Source organism: Macrotis lagotis, chromosome 2 (genome assembly GCF_037893015.1).
Source record: "Macrotis lagotis isolate mMagLag1 chromosome 2, bilby.v1.9.chrom.fasta, whole genome shotgun sequence".
Taxonomy (NCBI): Eukaryota; Metazoa; Chordata; class Mammalia; order Peramelemorphia; family Peramelidae; genus Macrotis; species Macrotis lagotis.
The window spans coordinates 214,717,764-214,740,837 of NC_133659.1; the positions used below are offsets into that span (position 1 = coordinate 214,717,764).

The following is a 23,074-nucleotide window of genomic DNA, read 5'->3' on the forward strand; positions in this document are numbered from 1 at the left end:
AGCATGGCCATTGTGCTGATTTGTTTTGCTATAATTTTTATGAGGGAAGAATTCTATTGTGAAGTGAGAAAGAGAGTCACTGAAAATGATGTCAATTCTTTTAAAATCTAAGACACGAAACAACAAAAACCTTTGTTTTCTTCTCTGAAGAATGTTAATCATAATCATAATAATATTGTAACCCATGTGTCACTAGGTCACTTAGACCTGAGTACCCTAGGTAGAATAGGTTCAATGAGGAGGAGGTTAGGGATAGGGAAGTAGAAAAGAGAAGGACCTCCTGTTGGTAATAATTCTCCAAATAACCCCTCAGAACATCAGAATTGAGTTTATTTCTTTAAAAATCTCTGAGGCCCCTGCCATCAGCCAAGCCCACAAAAATATTAACACAGAGAAACTTCTTTAAATGCATGCATAGAATGAACTCATACCTACATTTCTTTAGCAAATCAATAGTTATAATCCTCTATAAGAGCACTCAATTTTTTCCTTGACCTTATAGATAGGTTCAGTCACAGTCATTGCTGAAGAGGTGAAATGCCATTAGTGGGAACAGAAATACTATTTGGTTCAATACAGTTCATTGTTTTGCAACTTCTTTTAACAATATTTTCTCCATTGTTCCTAGAGCATACAACTAGCCTCACTCCTGTAGCTTTCTATCTTAGTTACTGCCTTTCAGCACATCCCACAGTTCTCCAGGCACTCACACTGGTATAACCAAAGCAGCTGTTCGAGTCCATGTGCCTCATAGCATTCCTTCAAACAGTAATACTTATTTTGGAACGGCTTGGATCGTTTCAGCATGAATATTCTGGCACACACCCACTACACTTATAATACCTACCTCACAGAGTTGTTTGGAGGAAAGGACTTTTTAAACTATCAAATGCTAGCTTACTTTGTTGTGAATTATTTTTGTTCCATGATAACATACGGTCTATACTGCATTCCTTTTTGTTTGTCTGCTTCATGAAAGGATGAATAATAGAAAGACTTTTAAAAAGATACATTTTGCACTTAGTATAAAACAAAGTATAAAGACAGTTTATATGGAGCTTTCCAGGAACAAATACATTTCACAAAGTGAAGGACATTTATAAGTTTCATGTCATTTGTTCTCAGGTATTATGAGGTCTGCTATTTCCTTCTCACCTTACAGTTGGAACCTAGAGACCTTAAGCCTCTTGCTTCCCCTTCTAGCATTCAAACCAGATCTAGAAATAGAATCCAGCATTCCAAACATCATTCTAACCAGTAGGCATTGTGCAAATCGTCTTGCTCCTCTAAATAGAACATTAACTACTGTACACAAGACTGAGGTATAAGACTGAGCTGGCAGGTATTGTTCCTTTGACTTGGAATATTAGAATGAAGTAATGTCACAACTAAACAGAAGTTTTCATTCATAGCACAGCATAGTGTTTTGAAACCAAGAAGCCTTGAACTAGCTTACAAGTACATCTTTAAAGTGCCTTATTATTCATTTATTAGAGAAAAGGAAGAGAACAAGGAGCAGAATGAGAAGATGGTCAGTTCTTTCCCACCTCAGGGCACTAGAGCTTGAAATGAAACTTGGGATGTCTAACTCAAAAGATTTATATTATTCAATCCACTTTCTCTGCCTTTTCTGGATTCTAGACTCATATCTTCTAATTATGTATCTTCTCTTGCCTCTCTTCCCCCCAAGATTGCCTATCAGTTAGCATTTATAACTTGGGGCTCTAGGAAAACAAGTGTTAAGTCTCCTTTCTAGGGGCGGCTAGGTGGTGCAGTGGATAGAGCACCAGCCCTGAGTTCAAATTCGACCTCAGACACTTAATAATTACCTAGCTGTGTGGCTTTGGGCAAGTCACTTAACCCCATTTGCCTTGCAAAAATCTAAAAAATTAATTAAAAAAATTTTAAAAAGTCTTTCTAGAGGATTTGCACAAAAGTTAACAAAAGAAGTGCCATTCCAATTTCATAGAAGTGGAGCCATTTCAGTTCCAAAGTGAATCTCCTTCTAGCCCAACTGTTCCTACTGTTAAGAAGCAAGTTTTGGGGAGAGTCTTCCCCATAAAGATGCTCCTGATTCTAAGGCTCATGAATGCAATCTAGGATGTTTATTATAAAACTGCAGAAGCCCGGGATGCGGGACGATAGCGGGCAAAGGCACTGCCTCGGGTCGCAGGCACCAGAGGCTCCAGATGCGCCTCTCCTTCCTAAGGGACCTCAGCTTTGCACCTCCACCCCACACTCCAAGAGAAGAAAACACTACCACGTGGCCCGCGGCCACGTCGCTCACCCCTCGGCCCAATGGGAGTCGGCGTCGCCGGGCCGGGGCCGGGCCTCCGCGGGAGAAGCCCCGCCCCCAGCCGCCGCCGATTGGCCGGCCCGGAAGCCCCACCCTGGCGCGGGGTGGCTACCAATGGCAGGCGGCGGCGGGCGCCCCACCCAGTCAGCTGCTCCGCGGCGCCGGGCCGCCAGCTGTGGAGGTGGGCCCCGGGGTCCTAGCCGGGAGCGGGGCGCTGGCGGAGCCGCGGCCGGGAGACTCAGCTAGGCCCCCGCCTCTCGGACCGAGCCTCTCTCCCCCGCCCCCCATGGAGGCGGAGGCGGCCGAAGCCCCCCCGGGCGGGGCGGAGGCCGAAGCCGGGCTCAGCTGCTTCTCCTTCAACCAGGATCGCACGTAAGCGGCGCTGCCCCCTCCTCCCTGCCAGGCCGCCGGGGTGGGGGTGGGGCCGGGCTTGCCGCGACCCTCGGGCTGAGGCCTCCTTCCTCCCCCCCCCCCCGCGGGGGCTGCCCGCCGGGGGACCGGCGGCGGGATGGGGGGGGCAGTCACGTGAGGGGCGCATGATTCTCGCCCCCCCAACTTTGCTATTTCCCAAAGCAAAGACTCCTCGGCTTCAGCGGGGTGGGGGGAGGGGACAGGAGAGGAGGGAAGCCGTGGGGTGCGGGGAGATGCGCCGGCCGGGGAGGCGTTTGTGGACCGGACCTCAGACATGAGCTGGACCAGGATGGAAGGGGATCCGGGAGCCTTTCCTGCCTGTGCCTGGTAACGTGGCAACTGCGCCGGGACAGATGGATGTGGCAGGCGTTTCAGCTGGCCCCTAAATGCCCCGCACCAGCCTGGAGAGGGCAGCCTGCCTGCCGCCGAGCCACCCGGCCTCCCTGCTTCTGCTCGGCTTTTCATTTATCTCCTGTGACAGAGCCACAACCTGTTTCTCTACATCCAAAAAAGCGCAAATGGTAGCTTTTCCAGAGGAGTGGAGCGTCATGTTGTCTTAAATGACATTCAGCATGTATTTTTTTTTTAAGCACTGGGTTTAAAAAAAAACACTCTGCCCTCAAGGAGTTTGAATACATCTCTTTGGTTCTCTTCTTTGGGCCTTAGTTGCTTAACTGAAGTAGTTAAACTGTAATTTAGATGTTTTGACCCAATATACTAGACTCCCTCTTTTCACGAAAGTGTTTTCCTGACAACCCAATGGACAAGCTAATTTCATATGTAGTACTGTTCTCACCTCCACTTGTGCCAGTTGTCCTCAACTGTAAAAATGAGAAGAATAATAATATTTACTTACCAGGGTTTGGGGGAGGCTGCAGTGAGATGACATGTAAAATACAATAAAAATGCTGACTATTCTGAATATAGTTCATGCTTGAGCTATGGTCACTTCAGAGCTATTCTAATATTGAACATTATAGTGGTATAATTAAGGTCACCATGTACCCTCTGTAGCCTAGCTTTCCATTCACCCTGTATTTATTTTAAAACCTACTGAACTTCACAGTATGCCTTTGTTCGAAAAACTCTGTAATTAAATAGCATTAACGACTTGGCCTTGATAACATTTTTAAGTTTTGTAAGTTGTGTTTTGCAAGATGGTATAGCTGTTGAAATGCCTTGGGTGATATTGCTCTTCCCAATTGAATATAGGTTAGAAAAAAAGGAAACATGTTTTCAAATTAATAATAGATACCTGAAAATTTATGCTAGAACCTAATTTATTATGGATTTGAAATAGTTATGTTAATTTTTATTATGGGTGTTTTTTTTTTAAAGAGAATTGAATAAAAAAATCTACTGAACTTTTCGGCATATTAGTTTCAGTCTCTGGGGATGTTTGATTAACTCCCTCAGTTTCTACTGTCATTTCAATTTATTTTTTTTAGAAGGTAGTTCTCAGTTGGGCAGCCTAACCTCATCTATAAATAAAAGTTGTCGTTATAGTCCCTGTGAACCATGGATTATATGACATGGTTTTAAAATAAATCAGTGCCCATCATCAGACATATTTAGTGTGTAATTCTCTGAAAAGGTGTAGGTTGACACTTAAGAATATAAAAGACATAACTTTTGATTATATTAACACACTTAAGAAAAGGGGCTTACTCACTAATGTAGTCAATCTTAAAAACAAGATCTAGAAGTTGGAAGTCCTTGATTCAAATTCAGACTGTCTAGATCTTTTCTTGTAGCTAATGATCAGAATTTTGATTTAATAGGAATCACATTGTTTCTTACAGATAAAATGAGAATACTTTGCTCCATGGTTGAAGTACTGGCACTATTTAAAAATTAGTATAGAGTGCTAAGTATTTTCATAAATGCTATATGATCACAAGTAGTATTTTCCTCTTATCCCTCCATAATTTGAAAATTTATATGTGTGTGTGTGTGTGTGTGTGTGTGTGTGTCTTTGTTTATCTTTAAAAAGTAAGGTAAATTCCCTAGGAATCTTGGTTTTTTTTTTTCAATCATTGTAGCTATACTGTGCTTAAGCTAAGAGAACCCTACTTTTTAAACAAATGTTTAACCTAAGACTAATTTTTCAGCTGGTTGAGGTTGTTAAAAAACAGGAACAATTACCATGCTCTATAGAAGTTGACTGAATCAGCCTATTATTAAAAGGTGTGAAAGTCCAGGCTTTATGTTAATGAAAAAAATCTATAGCTGTCCAGCCCTATTATAGTTATTATTTCACTTTAATATATACTTTGTTGTAAAGTTTAAGTTTCACCCTTGGTAATTTCACCAAAGTAAATAATGATAAAATAAATTTTATTTAGCACTCTTAAGTTTTGCAACGAATTTTGCAAAAACTTCATTTAACCCTCTTAACCTTGTGAGACAATATGTTTTGGTGGTTAGAAAGTGACCTAGATTCAAGTCCTGCTGCAACAAAGTGGCTTTAAACTCTAAGCAAGTCACTGAACCTATTCTAGCCCCAGACAGGACAGGTATGTATCATAGATTAAGGGAGATTCCTCACTGAGCATACCTTTACAAATGAAATCCTAGTTCCAAACAAAATAAGAACTTAAGGAGAAGGTATTAGAGGTGTTATTATTATCCTCATTTTGCAAACTGAAACAGAGATGTAAGTGGCTTGCTTGTGGACATACACCTACTAGGTGTTAGAGACAAGGAAGACAATCCCTATTTCACTGTCTTTCATTGTCTTCAAGTCCAAAACAAAATCTTCTATATCACTCTCCCTTTGCTTACTATTATACTGGGATTCTGTTTTGTCCACTGCTAATTTAGATGCCAATTATTAGGAACAAAATAGTAAACCAAAAACATAAATTGAGATTCAAGATGATCTTGACCTGCCTCTCTAAAGTCAACTGGGCTTATTTCCTCTTGGAAGTCAAGAGACCCTCGAGTCACACTTAGTTGAATCATTAAAAGTTAAATTATATTGATTTTTACTTTGTTTGAATTGTGCCCAAATTGGTTTCACTTATTATTTAAAACCTACAAAGTTGTCATTTAGGATTTTATTCCATTATTACTTTTTGAGCTGATGAAAAACTATCATTTGCTATTCAGTTTCGCCATCTTTATTTCACTTCTTCAGCAAACCAAAAGTACCAGAGTGCTCTTAAGTACCAGAGAGGGGCTTCAGTAATGACAATTTAGAAGTACCCTATTTCATTGCTACCTAACTTTAAAGAAAGCTATATGTATTTAGTAGGCTTTCTTTTCATTAATAAAGTAGCTAATTTACAATTTGCATTTGAAGTTTAATTTGACCCCTTCATTTTGATTATAGCTCAACCAGCCTGTAAACGCTTACCTGATTTTATAAGAATTTGCCAGTTGAGACTCAGACTACGTGTGTGTCTGTATGTGTTTTCTTGGCAGACAGTATGCCTTACTAGGTTAAGAGGAGGGAAAAAGAGTTTGTTTCATTAGCTTGCTCAACTACAATGCATGTGTTCATCCATTCTGTCTTTTTGTCTACTGCAGATCCCTAGCAATTGGAACCAAAACTGGGTATAGGTTATTTTCCTTGAGTTCTGTGGAACAACTGGACCAAGTCCATGAAAGCAGTAAGTCATTATTTAATTTCATTGCTATTTAGTCATGATTTAGCCTTGGAGAACCCTTCTTCCTTTCTTTGTTCCTTATAAACTTAGTCTTGATTTTCCAGAATTTTAAATGGATCATGAAACTGCCATATATCACTTAAAACAAAAAGTTGGGGGAGGGGAGGAGGTAGTTACTGTCTGTTGGGTGATGACTTAGGAAAAATCCTTTGTATTATGACATCCCCTTATTTGAGTTTTGCTAATACATTTTCTTATATTTTAATTACTGAGAAATAACATGATGTAATGGAAGGGGAAGTGGAATTGTAAAATCTTGGTTTGGTCCCTGGCTCTACAGGTTTTGTGTCTTGTCAAGTCACCTAATCTCTCTTTAACTTAATTTCTTCATTTTTAAGATATTTATGATGATATACACGACCTACCTCACCAAGTTGTTGTGAATTAGTTGTTTTTAAACTACAAAGTACTACATAAATGGAAATTTTTTTCCTTTTTATCTTCTTTCTGCTGTAGATATGATTTAATTGTTAGAAGGAACTCCCAGAGAAGAAATTCCTTATGCAAATTCAAATCAGCAACTGTTCTGCAATTTATAATCTTTGAAAGTTCTTTGCGGCTTTCTGAGAATATGACTTGCCTAAGGTCACATAGCCCATGGCTTTGAATCAGATCCTGCTAATTCCTATTTTGGCTCTCTATTTACTACATCATGCACCATTATTATTTATGCTATATTTATCATTTTATTGAACCAATTTGTTAATAAATTTATTAAGTGTCTAATATGTGGTAGGGACTGTACCAAACTCTGGGAATACAAAAAAAGGCGAAAGATGGTCCCTGTATTCAAGGGGTCAAGGATCTAATCAATGTATACAACTATACAAATGCTATATATGGGATAAATAGGAAATAATCAACAGAGCAAAGGCACTAGAATTAAGAGGGATTATTGGGAAAGGCTTCCTGTAGAAAGTGAGATATTTGCTGGCACTTGAAGCTAAGAGGCAGTGAACAGAATGTGTAGTATTCCATACATGAGAGATAGCCAGTGGAAATTCTGGAGCTGAAAGTCAGACTGTCTTGTTAAAGGAATAGCAAAGGGACCAGTCAATAATCATAGTAATAGTGCTTACTATATGCTAGACTCTCTGCTAAGCACTTTACAATTATTATCTCATTTGAGCCTCACAGCAACCCTGGGATAGAGGCGCTATGATTACCTTCATTTTATAGATGAGGAAACTAAGGCAAACAAGAGTTAAGTGATTTGCCCAGAGTCACTCAGCAAGTTGGTATCTAAGGCCGGATTTTAACCCACATCTTCTTGACTATAAACTAGGTACTCTATCCATTTTTCCACCTAACTGCCCCACCAAATAGAAGAGTACCTGTCAAGCTGTAAGGTGCAAGTCTGAAAAAGCTTGGAGAAGATAGATTATGATGGGCCTTGAACTAATAAGTAACTGGTCAGTCACCTACATCTTATTGTTTGTTAACCTATGGAAGATTGGCAATGTTTGATTCTGTGGCTATGTAAATATAAAATCTTATTCCTTAACTTAATGGTACCTACATTATTTATAAAGTATCACTATTACAGAAGTCTAAGACCTCTGTATTTAAAAATAATTCAATCTCAGGAATAATTCCCTTTAGGCTAAATTATCTGGTAGTTCAACTTCTAAGAAATGCAGTAAAAGAATGTATATTTAATTTATTTTACTAACTGTGGCTTTCCCAGGAAAAACAATGAAAAGGTAAATTTCAAAAATATTTTCCTCTTTATATATTGATATGAATCAGACTTGAACTTATTTGTAAAGACCTCTCATTCCCCCCCCACACACACACCTCAGTGAATTAGGCAAATTTTTATTTTAACAGTTATTCACTCTCCATTCTATGATGAGCACTGTGCTAAATGCTGGAGAGTCATGCAAAGATTTTACAAAGCAAGATCTCTGCCCTTTCAGACCTTCTAACCTTTAGGAGGAAAAAAACAATAGAAAATTATTTATCAAAACTATGTGATAAATGAATTTGAGAAATGCAGAACAATATGTATTATGAAGTCCAGGGGAAAAGGTATTACTGACCAGGGAGTAGGAAGGGCAGAAACATAAGAAAGGAACCAAGAGAGGTCTCATGAGGAGATAATGTTTGAGTTGGGATTTAAAGAATATATGGGAAGTCAGAAGGCAGAAAATGAAAACATAGCAGGGAAGCAATTTAAATTTAGGCATTGAATGGTCTGATTTGGGGCTAAAATCAGATTTTTGACTAAAAAATTTGTGGAGGAAGCTTCAGGAAAAGTAAAGTTGCACAAGATTCTAATGGACTTTTAATGTCAGGCAAGAAAACTTTATCTTTATTTGAAGGCAATGGAACTTTGTTGTTCAGTCATGCTGATTCCTCATGACCCAATTTAGTCTTTTCTTGACAAAGACACTAAAGTGCCATTTTGTTTTACAGATAAGGAAAACTGAAGCAAACAGGGTTAAGTGACTTGCTCTAGGTCACATGGCTGTTAAGAGTCTGAAGCTGGATTTGAATTCAGGTCTTGACTTCAGGCCTGGTGCCATATCCATCCAGCTACCTAGTTTTGATAAAAAAAAAAAAAAAGTTTTTTTGAGGTATCTACAGAAAAAAAGATTGAAGATGAATGAGAGAGGATGATTATAGAACCTACTATTTTCCTCCCCCTCCCTTACAGAGAAAGAAACTAAGACCCAAGGAAGTAAACTCATGGAATAAGCATCAGAGGTGAAAAACTCCCAGGAACATAATAGTCAAAATTCAGAGTCCCCAGGTCAAAGTAAAATTATCAGTGGCCAGAGAGAAAATTCAAATATCAAGAAACAATAGTCAGGATCATATAAGATTTGGCAACTACAACTATAAAGATGAAATCATGGCATATAATAATCTACAAGACAAAAGATAATGACTTACAACCAAGGATAACTTACATTGTAAGACCGAGGGAAAGGAATTTTAGTGGAATTGAAAATAAGACTTTGAAATATTCTTAATGAAAGGATGAGAGCGAATAGGAACTTTGAAATTCAAGTTCAGAAGTCGAAAGAAACCTAAAAACCATAAACACATTTAAGTACTTATTGAATGAGAACAAAAAAGTAATGTATACTTTCTCAATATTTTATGGTATCTTTAGTAAATGTAGAAAAGCAGAAATGTTAAAAAAAAAACATACTGACCAAAATGTATTAAATATTATAATCTGAGAAAACTAATGAATGTAACAGAACATTTATGAGTAATAAGAAATGACTAATATGAGAAATTTAGAGAAACATGGGATTTGCATGAATAAACAGAATAGATTCAAATTTATAGTATTGGTATTGCTGGGTTAAAGGTTTTATTGCTCTTGGGGCCTAGTTCCACATTGCTCTACAGAATGGTTGGAATAATTCACAACTCCACCAACAGTGCATTAACATCCCAATCTTCCCACAGCCTCTTGCATTTCTCTATTCAGTAATGATTTGGAGTATTTTTCTTACGATTATGTACAGCTTTAATTTCTTGGTTTGAAAACTGCCTGAACAGGAGATTTTCTAAGAAAGTAATCCAGGCTATCAACTGCCAAATGAAAAATGCTCTACGCCTGTGCCACAGAGAGATGAAAACAGAAAAGACGCTGAATAAAAATATTTATAGTACATTTTGTGATGACAAAGAAAGAAGTGGAAAAAAGCAGGGTATCGATCATTTGAGGACTAGTTGAACAAATTATGACATATGAATGTGATGGAATACTACTTGACAAAAATTATAAAAAGGGATAATTTCAAAGAAATTTGGGAAGATCTACATGAACTGAAATAGAAAGAACTGAACAAAATCAAGAATAATATTTATACAGTATTGACAACAATATTAGAATTTTTTTGGTTTACTTTTTTGTTTTTGTGAGGCAGTGGGGTTAAGTGGCTTGCCCAAGGTCATATAGCTAGTAAGTATCAACTATCTGAGGCCAGATTTGAACTCAGATCCTCCTGACTCCAGGATGGGTACTCTATCCACTGGGTCACCTAGCTGCCCCTAACAATATTAAGACAGGAAACCTGAAAAGATTTAACTCTTTTCAAAGCATTGATGCCATAGGACTTGGAGTTCAGATTGAGAGATATTTTTTTGGACAAGACCAATCTAGGAATTATTTTTGCCTGATTATGTAATTTTTGTTGTTTCAAGGGTTTTGTCTTTTTTTTTCAAAGTGAGTGAGAAGAGAAAGTGTGAAGAAATTTTTGTCTACCAAATAAAAATTTTAAGACAAAAAAAAAGACATCAAGGCATTATGATAAAGAAATGCCTTCAAAATAGTAGTGGGATTAAAGCCTATGGACCTTTACTACTGGGTAAATTGAGGAATAAGTAGATTCTGGTGTGTTTTATAAACTGTGGTTCAATTTATTTAATTGTAAACAAGTAGTACAGATGTGAAATCTATTTGGATGATGGCTTCTCAGTGGTAACCTCTATTTGAAGAACAAAGGAGAGATTAAAGTACCAAACCAATACCCAGGCTGGAAATAGAGGCCTGAAGACTAGGGAAATAAAGTAAGGGGATAGATTAAGCTATGTGACTACACTTCTTCTGTTAATGCCTCTCCATATTAGGTTCAAGAGAGAGAACTGGAGAATTCTGGAGGTGACAGTACTTCAAAAGCTCCATATGTGTCTTACAACCTAGCAAAAGGTAGACTACATTGAGATTTCCCCAAACCTCTGTCATTTATATAATATATCAGTTAATGAGTCACCTTGTTATAAAGTACAAAACGAAGGCCCAGTCAGGTAATGTGATTGACCTAGGGTCACATAGAAAGCTCTGTTAAATTGCCCAAAGTTTATCCTGTTTACAGCTTATTTGTACATAGTTATTTTTTAACTCTTTTATTAGACTGTGAGATCCATGAGAGCAAAACCTTTTCCTCCCCCCTTTTTTGTTATTCCCCATCACTTTAGACAGTGCTTAATAAGTGTGTATTGTCTGACTGGCTGCTAACCCATAGAGTCATCTCTATCATTTTGAACTTTGAAAAATAAATTAAAATGATTATTCTGAGAAGTAGTAGGTTTTAAAGTCCTGATTGAAGTAATTTACGTATAGTTCAGGTATTGTGAGTAGAACTTGAAGAAACTTAATAGCTGGAGATTAACTCAGGGCTCCTAAGCTTGATACTCCTGTGAAGCATAAAGTGTTTTTTGGGGTTTTTTAAAAATATGTATTTTTTCCCATTTAGGTGAAATACCAGATGTGTACATCGTAGAGCGCCTCTTCTCTAGTAGCTTGGTTGTGGTGGTTAGTCACACTAAACCACGGCAGATGAATGTATATCATTTCAAAAAGGGTACAGAAATCTGTAACTACAGCTATTCTAGCAACATCCTGTCCATCAGGCTGAACCGACAGGTAAGGAAAGAAATCCCCTTTTTCAGATAGCATGAATTAATGACAGTGATATTGCAAAATTCTGCATAAAATGGAAAACAATATTGTTCATAAGCAAACATTACCAAGCCTTGAAAGCTGAATTGCTATTCTGAGATCATGCTGCATTTGACCTCCTTCTGCACTGTCCCAATGAGAGAAATGTTTGCTGTTCTGGGCTTTCTGCTTCAAGGCAGCTAGGTAGCAGAGTGACTAGTGTCCTGAATTCAGTCAGGATGGCCTGACTTGGAATTCACCTGCAGACACTTCCTAGCTCTGTGACCCAATCAACTCTCTTCACTGCTGTCTGCCTCAGTTTCTTCATCTTTAAAATGGGGCTCATACTGCTTTGCAAAATTATCATGAAGAGCTAGACTGTACCTGTAAAGAGATTAGCATAATGCCTGAAACCCAATAAATGATTGTTTCCTTCCTTCTCTCTTTCCTTTTGATCCTATTGTTCCAGTAGATTTATAGTAGTTAAATTAGTATATAAAATTGTTGTATTTCTATTCTATCCATTTTGCATTCATGATTTCCTATTTAACTCAGGCCTGATGCTAAATCAACTAGATGCCACAGGGAATGTAGGAGGATCATGACATGTTGAGATGTATAGGAGCTAAATTCCCTCTCAAATCCCCAACAAAACACTAAAAGGGCACAAAAAGAGCTATGATAAAATCAAAGAGAAACCACCATAAACTTTTCTGTCCAGTCCAGGATACACAAGAAAACTGCTGAAAACTAGCAAAAACTTTAAACAGCCAGCTAGGTAGAAGGCTGATTGGTCATGCAAATAGCCAGGTCTCATAGCAAGAGCCAGGACGAGACCTATATCCAGCCAGGGAACCTAGACCCTCTATAAAAGACAGGACCAAATCAAGGCTAGCATAATCCATTCCCAAACCTCCATGAGAAAAAAGAGCCAGAATAGCTTCTAGGGCATGACCTATACCCATAGAGCCCACCCAGAAGTCTTTGCTGGTAACAGGGTCATACTTGTTCAAGAATAGTTTTTACCCCAGAGCCTCTGCCAGAGGTCCAGCCACAAAAATACCATAATTAAAGATGAAGGATAGGAGAGCACCTTGGGAAATCAAGCATCTGGGGTCTTGGAGGCCTACCATCAACACAATTGACAACTTTTGGTTAGGTCAGGGTCATAGTTAGGGATAAAGCCAATTCCGACTATGCCAGAAAAAGAAGACAGAAAAAGGAGCTGAGGCCCAAATCTAATTTGAACCACCAGGAGACCAAGCCCCTTTCTCAGGATAAAGACTAGGATTCCATTCCTTGTCTTAACTATGTCATCTAGGACCAAGTGGGGCCTGCCCATACCATCCAAGAGTATAAAAAGAATAATAATCTGATAGAACACAAATCTATAATCCAGAAATTGAATGGGTAGAAGAAAATGCCAAACAAAATGAAAAAATGCCTTATACCAAAAGGACATGAGGTAAACCCAGAAGAGTGACTTTGTATGAGTGTCAGAGAAAAGAATGTTTGACCTCAAAACTACTGTGAAAAATGAAATGATAGAAAAATGACCAACCTGGAAAACATCTCAAAGAGAGGCAATTTAAGAATCATCACCCCATCTAGTGGACATGCATGACCAAAACCAATCAGTCAATCAATAAAAGCAAGCAAGTCTGTGTGTGTGAGATTTCAAGAAATCTCAAAAATTGTCAGATAATTAGAACTTGAGAGCAAAATGGTAATGGAAAAAAATTCTCCAGTTATCTCCTATGGTAGGAGCAATATTCTAATCCCTGTCCTGTAAATTAGTCTAGTTTTTTGGTTTGTTTTCCCTTAAAAGTTTTTTAAATCATCTTTGAGGTTTTGTTAGTTCAAAGACTCCAGCTGTTGACTTCACTTTTTGGTTACCTGAATACAAAGTACCCACATGAAGCTCTGAGCTCCAAGTACCATCTGATGCTTGTTTGGTGAAAAATGATGGGAGGTTTTTTTTTAGGTTTTTTGTTTTTGGGGTTTTTTTTGCAAGGCAAACGGGGTTAAGTGGCTTTCCCAAAGCCACACAGCTAGGTAATTATTAAGTGTCTGAGACCGGATTTGAACTCAGGTACTCTTGACTCCAGGGCCGGTGCTTTATCCACTATGCCACCTAGCTGCCCTGGCAATGGCAACAAAAGTTGAATATTCTTGTTGAATGTTCTCTCCTGCTTTGGCTGAGTAAATTTTCTTTTGTTAATGACTTCTCAGTGTCTTTTTTTTTTCCCAATATTGAACCTAAACTACGAGAGGATTGTTTTGACAACCCAACCTTCAGTACTTTCTGAAAAACAAAACAAAACCAAATGAAATACTCTACAATGTCATAGCCAAAATACAACTTCCAGGTCAAAGAAAAAAAATACTGAAAACATATTTTTATCACAATTCATTCTTCTTACTTTTATTAATTTTGGTTTTGCTCTGACAAGTGGTCTGAGTGTTCACAGATAGCTGATTCAGGAAAAACTTGTACATCAATAATATCTTTTTCCTGATTATTAAAATCTACTTGCATTTTTTTGCAATATTATTTGGTATTAGCTGTATGTGGTATGTAACAATTATTTTTTCTAGTGTTCCTGGCATAACAATATGAGGTTTCTATTTATTCTTTAAGACCCTGGCTTCTTTCATTCTTGTTCGCTGGTCCATGCTTTTATATAGAATTCTTGAGATCTTTATTTTTTTCATACCTTTGTATATGGACTTAATTTGAAAAATGTAGTAATTTTTTAATTAAAAGTTTTATTTGGTAAATATTAAGTTCCAAACTATCTCTATAGTAGAGAAGACCCACCACACACACACACACACACACACACACACACAGACATTCAACTCTCTCTCTCTCTCCCCCTCTCCCCCTCCCCTCCTCTTCTTCCTTCCTTTATTCTTGCCCTCCAGTTTTCCCTCCTTTTGTCCAAAGAAGGAATTATACCCTTATCAGTAGATGCTCTGCCCACCTTACAAGATATCTTGGAGTTTATGGCTTAGATTTAAGGATCATTTCTTAAACCTAAATCTCTGATTTTCATTGATTGGCCAAAAGTAAGTCCCAGCTTTGATCATTATTTGGGCTCTGCTGGCTCAGAGTGAATATAAATAGCAATTGTTTCTTTTTTATTTTAGCCAGAAACCCTGAGGGTCTTCCCCTCTCAGATTGATTTTTTTTTAACTAGATAAAATAGGTCCTTCTTTGCCTCATTTCTTACCTAGCCTTAATCTCTGAATAGGCATCTAGGATCATCTTTAGTCAGTTCTGATCTATATTTTGTCACTGGACCAAACTGAATCCAGAAGAGAAAGTGAAGTTGGTGACTTTGCACAGCCTTCTCTCACTTAAATCCAATACACTTGCAAGTAATGATATCATTTTCCTTGATGTCATGGTCCTCTTCAGGAGCCAAGGACAATGAAAGATATACAACACACACACACACACACACACACACACACACACACACAGATTCACAATAACATTCACATTTCTATGTATGTATGTATATGTATATTGTGTATCATACTATTCATATTATTATATTTCTCTGGAGGTGAATAACATATTCCTTCATAGGTTCTATGTCATATCAGTTAACTTAAATATTTATACTTCTCAGGATAGTTTAGTCTTTCACAATTATTTTTTGAGTAACTTTTAATAATAGCAGTAACAATATTGCTGTTACTATATACAACATTCTCTTGGTTTTGTTCATTTCACTCTTCATTATTTCATACAAGTCTTTCCATGTTTTTCTAAAATCAACCTGCTCATATTTCTTATAGCAGAGTAATATTTCATTACAATTATATACTTACTGTATATGATTTTACTCATTCCCCAGTTGATGGGTATCCTTTCAATTTCCAGTTCTTTGTCACTCAGGGATTACTGCTATAGATATTTTGGAACATATAGGTTCTTTTCTTTTTCCCCTAATCACCTTGGAAAACACACCTAATGGTCATTTTGCTCAGTCAAAGTTTTATAACTCTTTGGGGATAATTTACAGCTTGGTCTCCAAACTGATTAGATCAGTTCATAGCATCACCAACAGTGTATTTCTGTCCCAATTTTTCCACATTTCCTCCAACATTCATCATTTTCCCCTTCTGTAATTTTAGTCAATCAAATAATATCTCAGAGTTGTTTTAATTTGTATTTCTCTTTAGAGTCCTTTAGAGTAGTTTTATATGATTATATATAAAACTTTAATTTTTTCATCCAAAAACTTGTTCATATCCTTTGATCATTTATCAATTGGGGAATGACTCCCTGATTCTAGGGCTGGTGCTTTATCCACTGCACCACCTAGCTGCCCCCCTTTTTATTTGTTTGTTTTTCCTATACATTTTAGATAAGACACGTTTTACTGATAAATTGTCTATATATTTTCTCCCAAATTTTCTATTTTCGTTGTTATCTTGGATATATGGATTTTATCTGTCAAACCCTTTTTTAATTTAAGGTAATCAAAATTGTCCATTTTATATCTCACAATGTTCTCTATCTCTTGTTTATTCAGAAATTCTTCTCCTATCCATATGTTCCAATTTATTTATGATTAACATTCCTTTGTATCTAGGTTATGTATCCATTTTGGCATTATCTTGGTAAATGGTGGAAGATATGGTCTAAGCCTAGTTTCTGTCAGACTGCTTTCCAGTTTTCCCAACAATTTTTACCAAATAGCAAATTATTTTGCCAAAAGATTAAATCTTTTGTCAAACTCAAGGTTGCTATAATCATTTACTTTTGTGGGTTTTATGTCTACTCTATTCCACTGATTTCTTAGCCAGTATGAGATAGTTTTAATAATTACCATTTTATAATACAGTTTAAAATCTAATACTGCTAAGCCTCTTTCCTTCACATTTTTTTCCTTTGCTTCCCTTGAAAACTTGACCTTTTGTTCTTCCAAATGAATTTTATTATTTTTTTCTAATACAATAAAATAATTTTGGTGATTTAATTGGGATGGCATTGAATAAGTAGATTAGTTTTAGGTAGAATTGCCATTTTATATTATCAACTCTCCTCACCCATGGACAATTAATATTTTCCTATTATTTGTATAAACTTTATATGTATAAAAAGTGTTTTATAACTATGTTCATGTATTTCCTGGGTTTGTTTTGACTGGTATACTCCCAAGTATTTTATGCTGTCTATGATTATTTTAAATGGGGTATCTTTTTACTATCTAACTCTTCTTGCAGGGTTTTGTTGGTGATATATAGAAATGGTACATGTAGGTTTATTTTATATCCTGCTACTTTTCTAAAATTAATTGTTTCAACAAGTTTTTAGCTGAATCTCTAGAATTTTTCCAAGTATATCATTATATCATTTACAAAAATAATTTTATTACCTCTGACCCATTCTAATTCCTTCAGTTTTATTTTCTTCTCCTTTGCTATTCTAACATTTCTAATTTAGTATTGAATAGTGTTGATATATGTACATTCTTGTTTCACTCTTTTTTTCTCCCTTCATTTATATTTTTTCTAATTATTTGCTAAAATAGTTTTCCGGGGGCAGCTAGGTGGCTCAGCAGATAGAGCACCTGCCCTGGAGTCAGGAGTACCTGAGTTTAAATCTGGCCTCAGATACTTAATAATTACCTAGCTGTGTGGCCTTGGGCAAGCCACTTAACCCCATTGCCTTGCAAAAAACCTTCTAATTCCTTCTAATCTTGGTTGCATTGGTTTTATTTGTGCAAAAACCTCTTTTCTTTTCTTCTATCCTATCTTTCTCCTTTCCCCATTTCCCTTATCACCAATGTTTTGCTTTTAACTGCTGCCTTCCTCACACCATCCTTTCCCCTGTACCATCCTACTTCTCTGTAGGGTAGGATAAACTTTTAATTCCCAATTGGGAATGTTTAGCATTCCCTCTTTGAGACAAATCTGTAGATAGTAAGATTTACTAAGTGTTTACACTTTCCCTCTACCATAATGGGTTCTTTGTGCCTCTTCATGTGGTATTAATAATCCTCTAATGCCTCCATCTTCTCCCTGTATAATCCTTTTTTCAAGTCTTAATTGTTTTATACCTGTCTTGTACCCACACTCTCTGTCAAAGTGTAATGCTGTCGACTGTATTGGTAGAAGTACAATTCTCAAGAACCATTAGCAGTATAATCAATTTATACCCACATCCTCTGTACTTTCCCTCCAGCTGTCCCAATGGAAATATCCCTCATGAACTAAGGTACTATAACATCTTGATCAATTTATACCCACATCCTCTGTCCAAGTACCCTCCCTCTAGTTGTTCCAATAGAAGTACCTTCACTCTATGTCTAATTCTCCAGAGTTACAGGAATTGTTCTCCCATTTGATCTTATTGACTAACATTTTTTTCCTTTCCATTTACCTTTTATGCATCTCTTGATTATTGCATTTGTAGACCAAAATAAGTACTGTTTCATTAAAAATCATCTTTTTACCTGAACGAATATACTGAATTTTACAGGGTAGTTGATTCTTGATTGTATTCCAAGCTCCTTTATCCTCATATTTCAGGCCCTCCAATCCTTTAATGTTGAAGCTGATAAGGCTATGTAATCCTGATATAGCTCCCTGGTATTTAAATTGCTTCTTTTTTTGTCAGCTTGCTATATTTTCTGCTTTAGCTGATAGTTCTCAAATTTGGCTACAATAATCCTTGGAGTTTTTATTTTGGAATCTCTTTTGGGGGGTGTTCAGTGGATTCTTTCAAAGACCATTTTGCCTTCTTGTTCTAGGATATTAAGGCAATTTTCCATGATAATTTCCTCCATGAAATTGTCCAGGCTCTTCTTCAGATTGTAACTTTCAGATAGAACAAATATTCATAGATTATTTCTCCTGGATCTATTTTCTGGGCTGGTCAATTTTCCTATGATATACTTTACATTTTTTTTCAGCCTTTTGCTTTGGTTTGATGGAATCTTGGTGTCTCAAAGAATCATTAGTTTCCATTTGTCCAATTCTAATTTTTAGGATTTTATTTTCTTTAGGTAGCTTTTGTGTTTCCCTTTTTCAGTTGGTCATTTTTACTTTTTTGATGACTTATACTCCTTTTCCAGCTGACCATTTTTTCTTTTAAAGAGGTTGATTTCTTTTTCCATTTGGTCAATTTTACTTTCAAAGGCAGTTTCAGTTTTTCATAGTTTTCTGCATGACTCTCATTTCTTTTCTCCATTTTTCTTCTTCCTCTCTTCTGTGGTTTATAAAATCCTTTTTGACCTTTTCCAAGAAGTCTTTCTTAATTTAAAACCAATTCAAAAACCCCCTTGAGGCTTCACATGTAGGTATTGTCATTGCTGTCCTCTTCTGGAATGGCATTTTTATCATCTCACTCAGATGGTTTGTACTTTTTTTTGGACGGGGGTGGAGAGCATTGTTCATTTTCATAGTTGAGCTCTGCTCCTGGGGCAAAGGGGGCACAGTCCCAAACCTTTTGTGTTGGGACCAGATTCTGGTTTCTGACTTACCATAGCTTGCTTATGGTATTTCAGATGCTTGCGGTTTGTTCCCTGCATTATGGTAGCTCAGTCCAGTCCCTCCTATTGCCCCTGGAGCTCGAATTTTGTCTTCCTAGTTGGGGTTAGAACCCTCACTGCTGATCTGCTGTACTGCCGATGACCTGCAGTATGGTGAAGAGCCTCCCACTGGCTTTTTAGCTCTCCCACAAGCACTTGAATTATACTCTCCTTTTACCTACATGAGACAGATCTTTACTGAAGTTCCTCCATTTTAAATTGAATTGAGAACCTGTTTCACTCTGATTTTGTGGTTTCTGTCACCTTAGGGTCTGTTTAGAGGTTTCATTTAAAGTTATTTCAGAAAAAGCTCCAAGAGTCTCCTAATTTCATGTCATTATCCTGTCTCCATTCCTGGAAGTCTTTTTTTTTTTGTTTGTTTTTTGGCTTCTTTTTGCAAGGCAGTGGAGTTAAGTGACTTGCCCAAGTTCACACAACTAGGTAATTAGTAAGTGTCTGAGGATGGATTTGAACTCAGGTCCTCCTGACTCTGAGGCCAGTGCTCTATCCACTGTGCCACCTAACTTTCCCCATCCCTGGAAAATTTGTTTCACTCTTGATCTTATTAGGATGACTTTTAGTTTATCCTCATTACAAATAATGTTTCCTGTTGGTTTTAGTTAATTGCTTCTTATCATTTTGAGGAAAAATCCATTATACCTATGTTTTCAAGTGTTTTTAATAGGAAACAATATTTTGCCAAAAACTTTGTTTGCCTGTATTGATATAATCATTTTATTTTTTTCATAATCAGAATTTTTCATAGGATTTCTCTGTCTTTTTATCCTAGGTACCCACTGTTGATAAATTGTTTTTCATTGTGATCTTTGTTTCCCCCTTTATCTTCTTTCTAGTACTGCCATATGAGATGACTAAACATCCCATGAAATAACATTTCTCATTGCTTTTTGTATGCAACAGACCCACTCTGTTTACTCCTTTCTTTTCTCCTTCAAGAAATATCTATAAAGCAATCTTCCATTTAGGTACAATTTCCTTTTTTTTCTTCTTCTGGTATCATTTGTAGCAAGCAAAAAGAATGATATGATTTATAATCTACATCAGATTACTTGCTATCATATGGCAGTGGGGTAAGAGGGATAAAACTTTACAAAAATGAATGTGAAAAATTTATATATATATATATATATATATATATATATATATATATAATTGGAAAATTAATTAGTTAATTAATTGATTTTAGAAAAAGAATATACAGGTAGTTCCGCTACCTGTATATTTGTGTTGCCATAGTGGTCCCATAGGATCTCACATTTAGAGTCAATTTGCAATTTATAGATGATCTAAAACCTGTGCTGCCACCACCACCCATCACTCATGTCATTATCATTTCAAAAGTAAGAGGCTACATGGGACTGAGGGCCATTATCTGTTTTTCCTTTTTTTGTAGGTGATCATGACCAAACATAAAACCAAATATTTTTGTCATTATTTAATAATTAACAAATGTTTTTAATTGACAAAATATTTTATATTACAGGACAGATTTTAACAAAGAGAAGAAATATTGGGAAAATCAAGGGAAAGGAAGAAAGTAAAAGATTTTTTGGTCTATTCTGCTTTACTATTGAGATATAAAGTTCCCAAAATAATTTTGTTTCCAAAAAAGGAGAGAATGTTTCATAAACCTATTTGTAGGAAGATATCATTTTCATTCATATAATTTAATGATTTCATCTAGATCACCACTAAATTATGTGGAAAGATTGGCTGCAAAGTCTAAAATTCTTCCCTGAGAAGTATATTCTTTTATAGAGAAAGAGTAAAGAATGTGGAACTTGAATGGGTAAACTGTAAAAAGGACAAGGGAGAAATGATTTATATTAAGTAAATGAGAGATAATTTGAGTGGATTTGTACTTGAAAACTTTAAAGGATAATGTTTGAATAAAGTACTTCCTTTATTGGACTTCACACTAATTATGTGTCAAGAGTTATAATATGGCAGCTGATGGTGCCTAGGACTAATGAAGTAGTAGCATGCTGTTGATCTTGCATCTGGAATATTATGTTTGCATGACATTATACAAAGGACATTGTCATATTTGAAGGTGTGCAGAGGGGGTAAGATGATAAGGGACTTTGAGTTCATACCTATATGAGTCAAAGAATTAGGAATGTTTAACATGGGGAGAAAAGTTAATTACTTTAAAGTATGTGAAAAGCTGTCAATGAAAGAGGAAATAGACTTGTTCATGTCAGACCTTAAAGGCAGAGTGAAGACTAGTTGTATGAAAGTTGTATGAAACTCCTTTAGAAAAGGAAAAACTTATAAAAAATTAAAACTGTTTAAAACTAGAATGGGCTATCTCAGAAGGTAATGTGTTCCCTCTCACCAGAGGTCAACTGTCAAAAATAATTGAACAATCCTTGGATAAGTTTTAAAGGCACTTCATTTTTAGGAATGGGTTGTAGTTATTTGGAAGTCCCTTCCAACTCTAAGATTACTTATGACTTGTTGGTAGTCTATTGGACATATTTTCAATCATGGTCCACAGAAGAAGATTAATTTATTCTTGTTTGGCTCTTTTTGCCATTGATTTGACATGACTTTTATGGTTAAGCTGGGGGTGGAACCAAGATGGCAGAACAAAGGTAAGAAATCCCAGAAGCTCTCTCCAAGATCACCCCAAATAGTAATGACTAACCAAATTCTGGAGTGGTAGAAACCCTAAGAAAGATGGAATAAAACAATTTTCCAGCCCAAGACAAATAGAAGATACATGGGAAAAGTCTATTATACTGGGGCAAGAAAGGGCCACAGTGTAGCTGAGCCACACTGACTGCCCTAGAGCAAACTGGCTCCAGCCATCTGGGAACAACCTGCAAAGTGCCTGGGTCCGTGACAGCAGGGTGGTTTCCAGACCTCTCAGCTCAGGGATTGCCAAGGACAACTTAGAAGATCATCAGGAAAACTCTGCCACACCAGAGTAAGGACAGAGCCCAGTCCAGTGTAGGCTTCAGCACACACCCAGCCCCAGGAACCAGAAGCATATCTGGGGAACAACTGGGCAAGGAGTCACCCAGCAGCTGCCTCCAGAATGCACAGCCCACAGATGGTAAGGGGGTTGGAGGAGAATGCAGAGGTCTCTTTGCTATCCCTAAAGCAGGATTCTGTTGCTTTGCAATCTGGGCCACAGTCTCAGGTAAAGTAGCTTTACTGCCAGGGACCCTCCTCACAGTTCCAAGGCAGAGGGGAATGCTTGTGGTCATCCACAGACAAGAGCACAGAACAGGAGAGCAATCAGAGCTTCTCAGTAGACCTTGAAGGAACTGAGGTCCTGGGGCGGGGGGGGGGGGTCCCTGAAAAGAGCTGCAAAAATCCTCAAAAACTTGAATGAGCACATCCTTCACCCTGGAAGCAGAGTCCCCACCTTAACAAAAGAGTTAAAATCAAGTTATAGGCTAGAGAAATGAGCAAGCAGCAGAAGAAAAAAAAAATTTGATCATAGACAATTACTTTCTTTGGTCTTATGGAGGAACAAAATACACTCAGAACATAACAAACTCAAAGCTCCTAAATCCAAAGCCTCTAAGAAAACTATATATTGGTCTCACGCTATGGAAGAGCTCAAAAAAAAGATTTTGAAAACCAAGTAAGGAAGGTAAAGGAAAAATTGGGAAGAGAAATGAGAGCAATGCAGGGAAATCATAAAAACCAAGTCAGCAGCTTGGTGAAGGAGATACAAAAAAAAAAAAACTGAAGAAAATACCTT

At 37.0% G+C, this 23,074-nt stretch overlaps 1 protein-coding gene across 2 annotated transcripts in view; it reads left to right on the forward strand.

The window, feature by feature from the left end:
- The first annotated feature begins 2,458 nt into the window (after positions 1 to 2,458).
- Positions 2,459 to 23,074, forward strand: part of WIPI1 (WD repeat domain, phosphoinositide interacting 1) — a 54,108-nt gene continuing 33,492 nt past the window's right edge. For both annotated transcript variants that reach the window (XM_074224726.1, XM_074224727.1), the window contains exons 1-3: positions 2,459 to 2,668; positions 6,239 to 6,321; positions 11,598 to 11,767. In XM_074224726.1, coding sequence (XP_074080827.1) covers positions 2,583 to 2,668; positions 6,239 to 6,321; positions 11,598 to 11,767 — 339 coding nt within the window. In that variant the 5' untranslated portion in view covers positions 2,459 to 2,582. The remainder of the gene's footprint in view (positions 2,669 to 6,238; positions 6,322 to 11,597; positions 11,768 to 23,074) is intronic.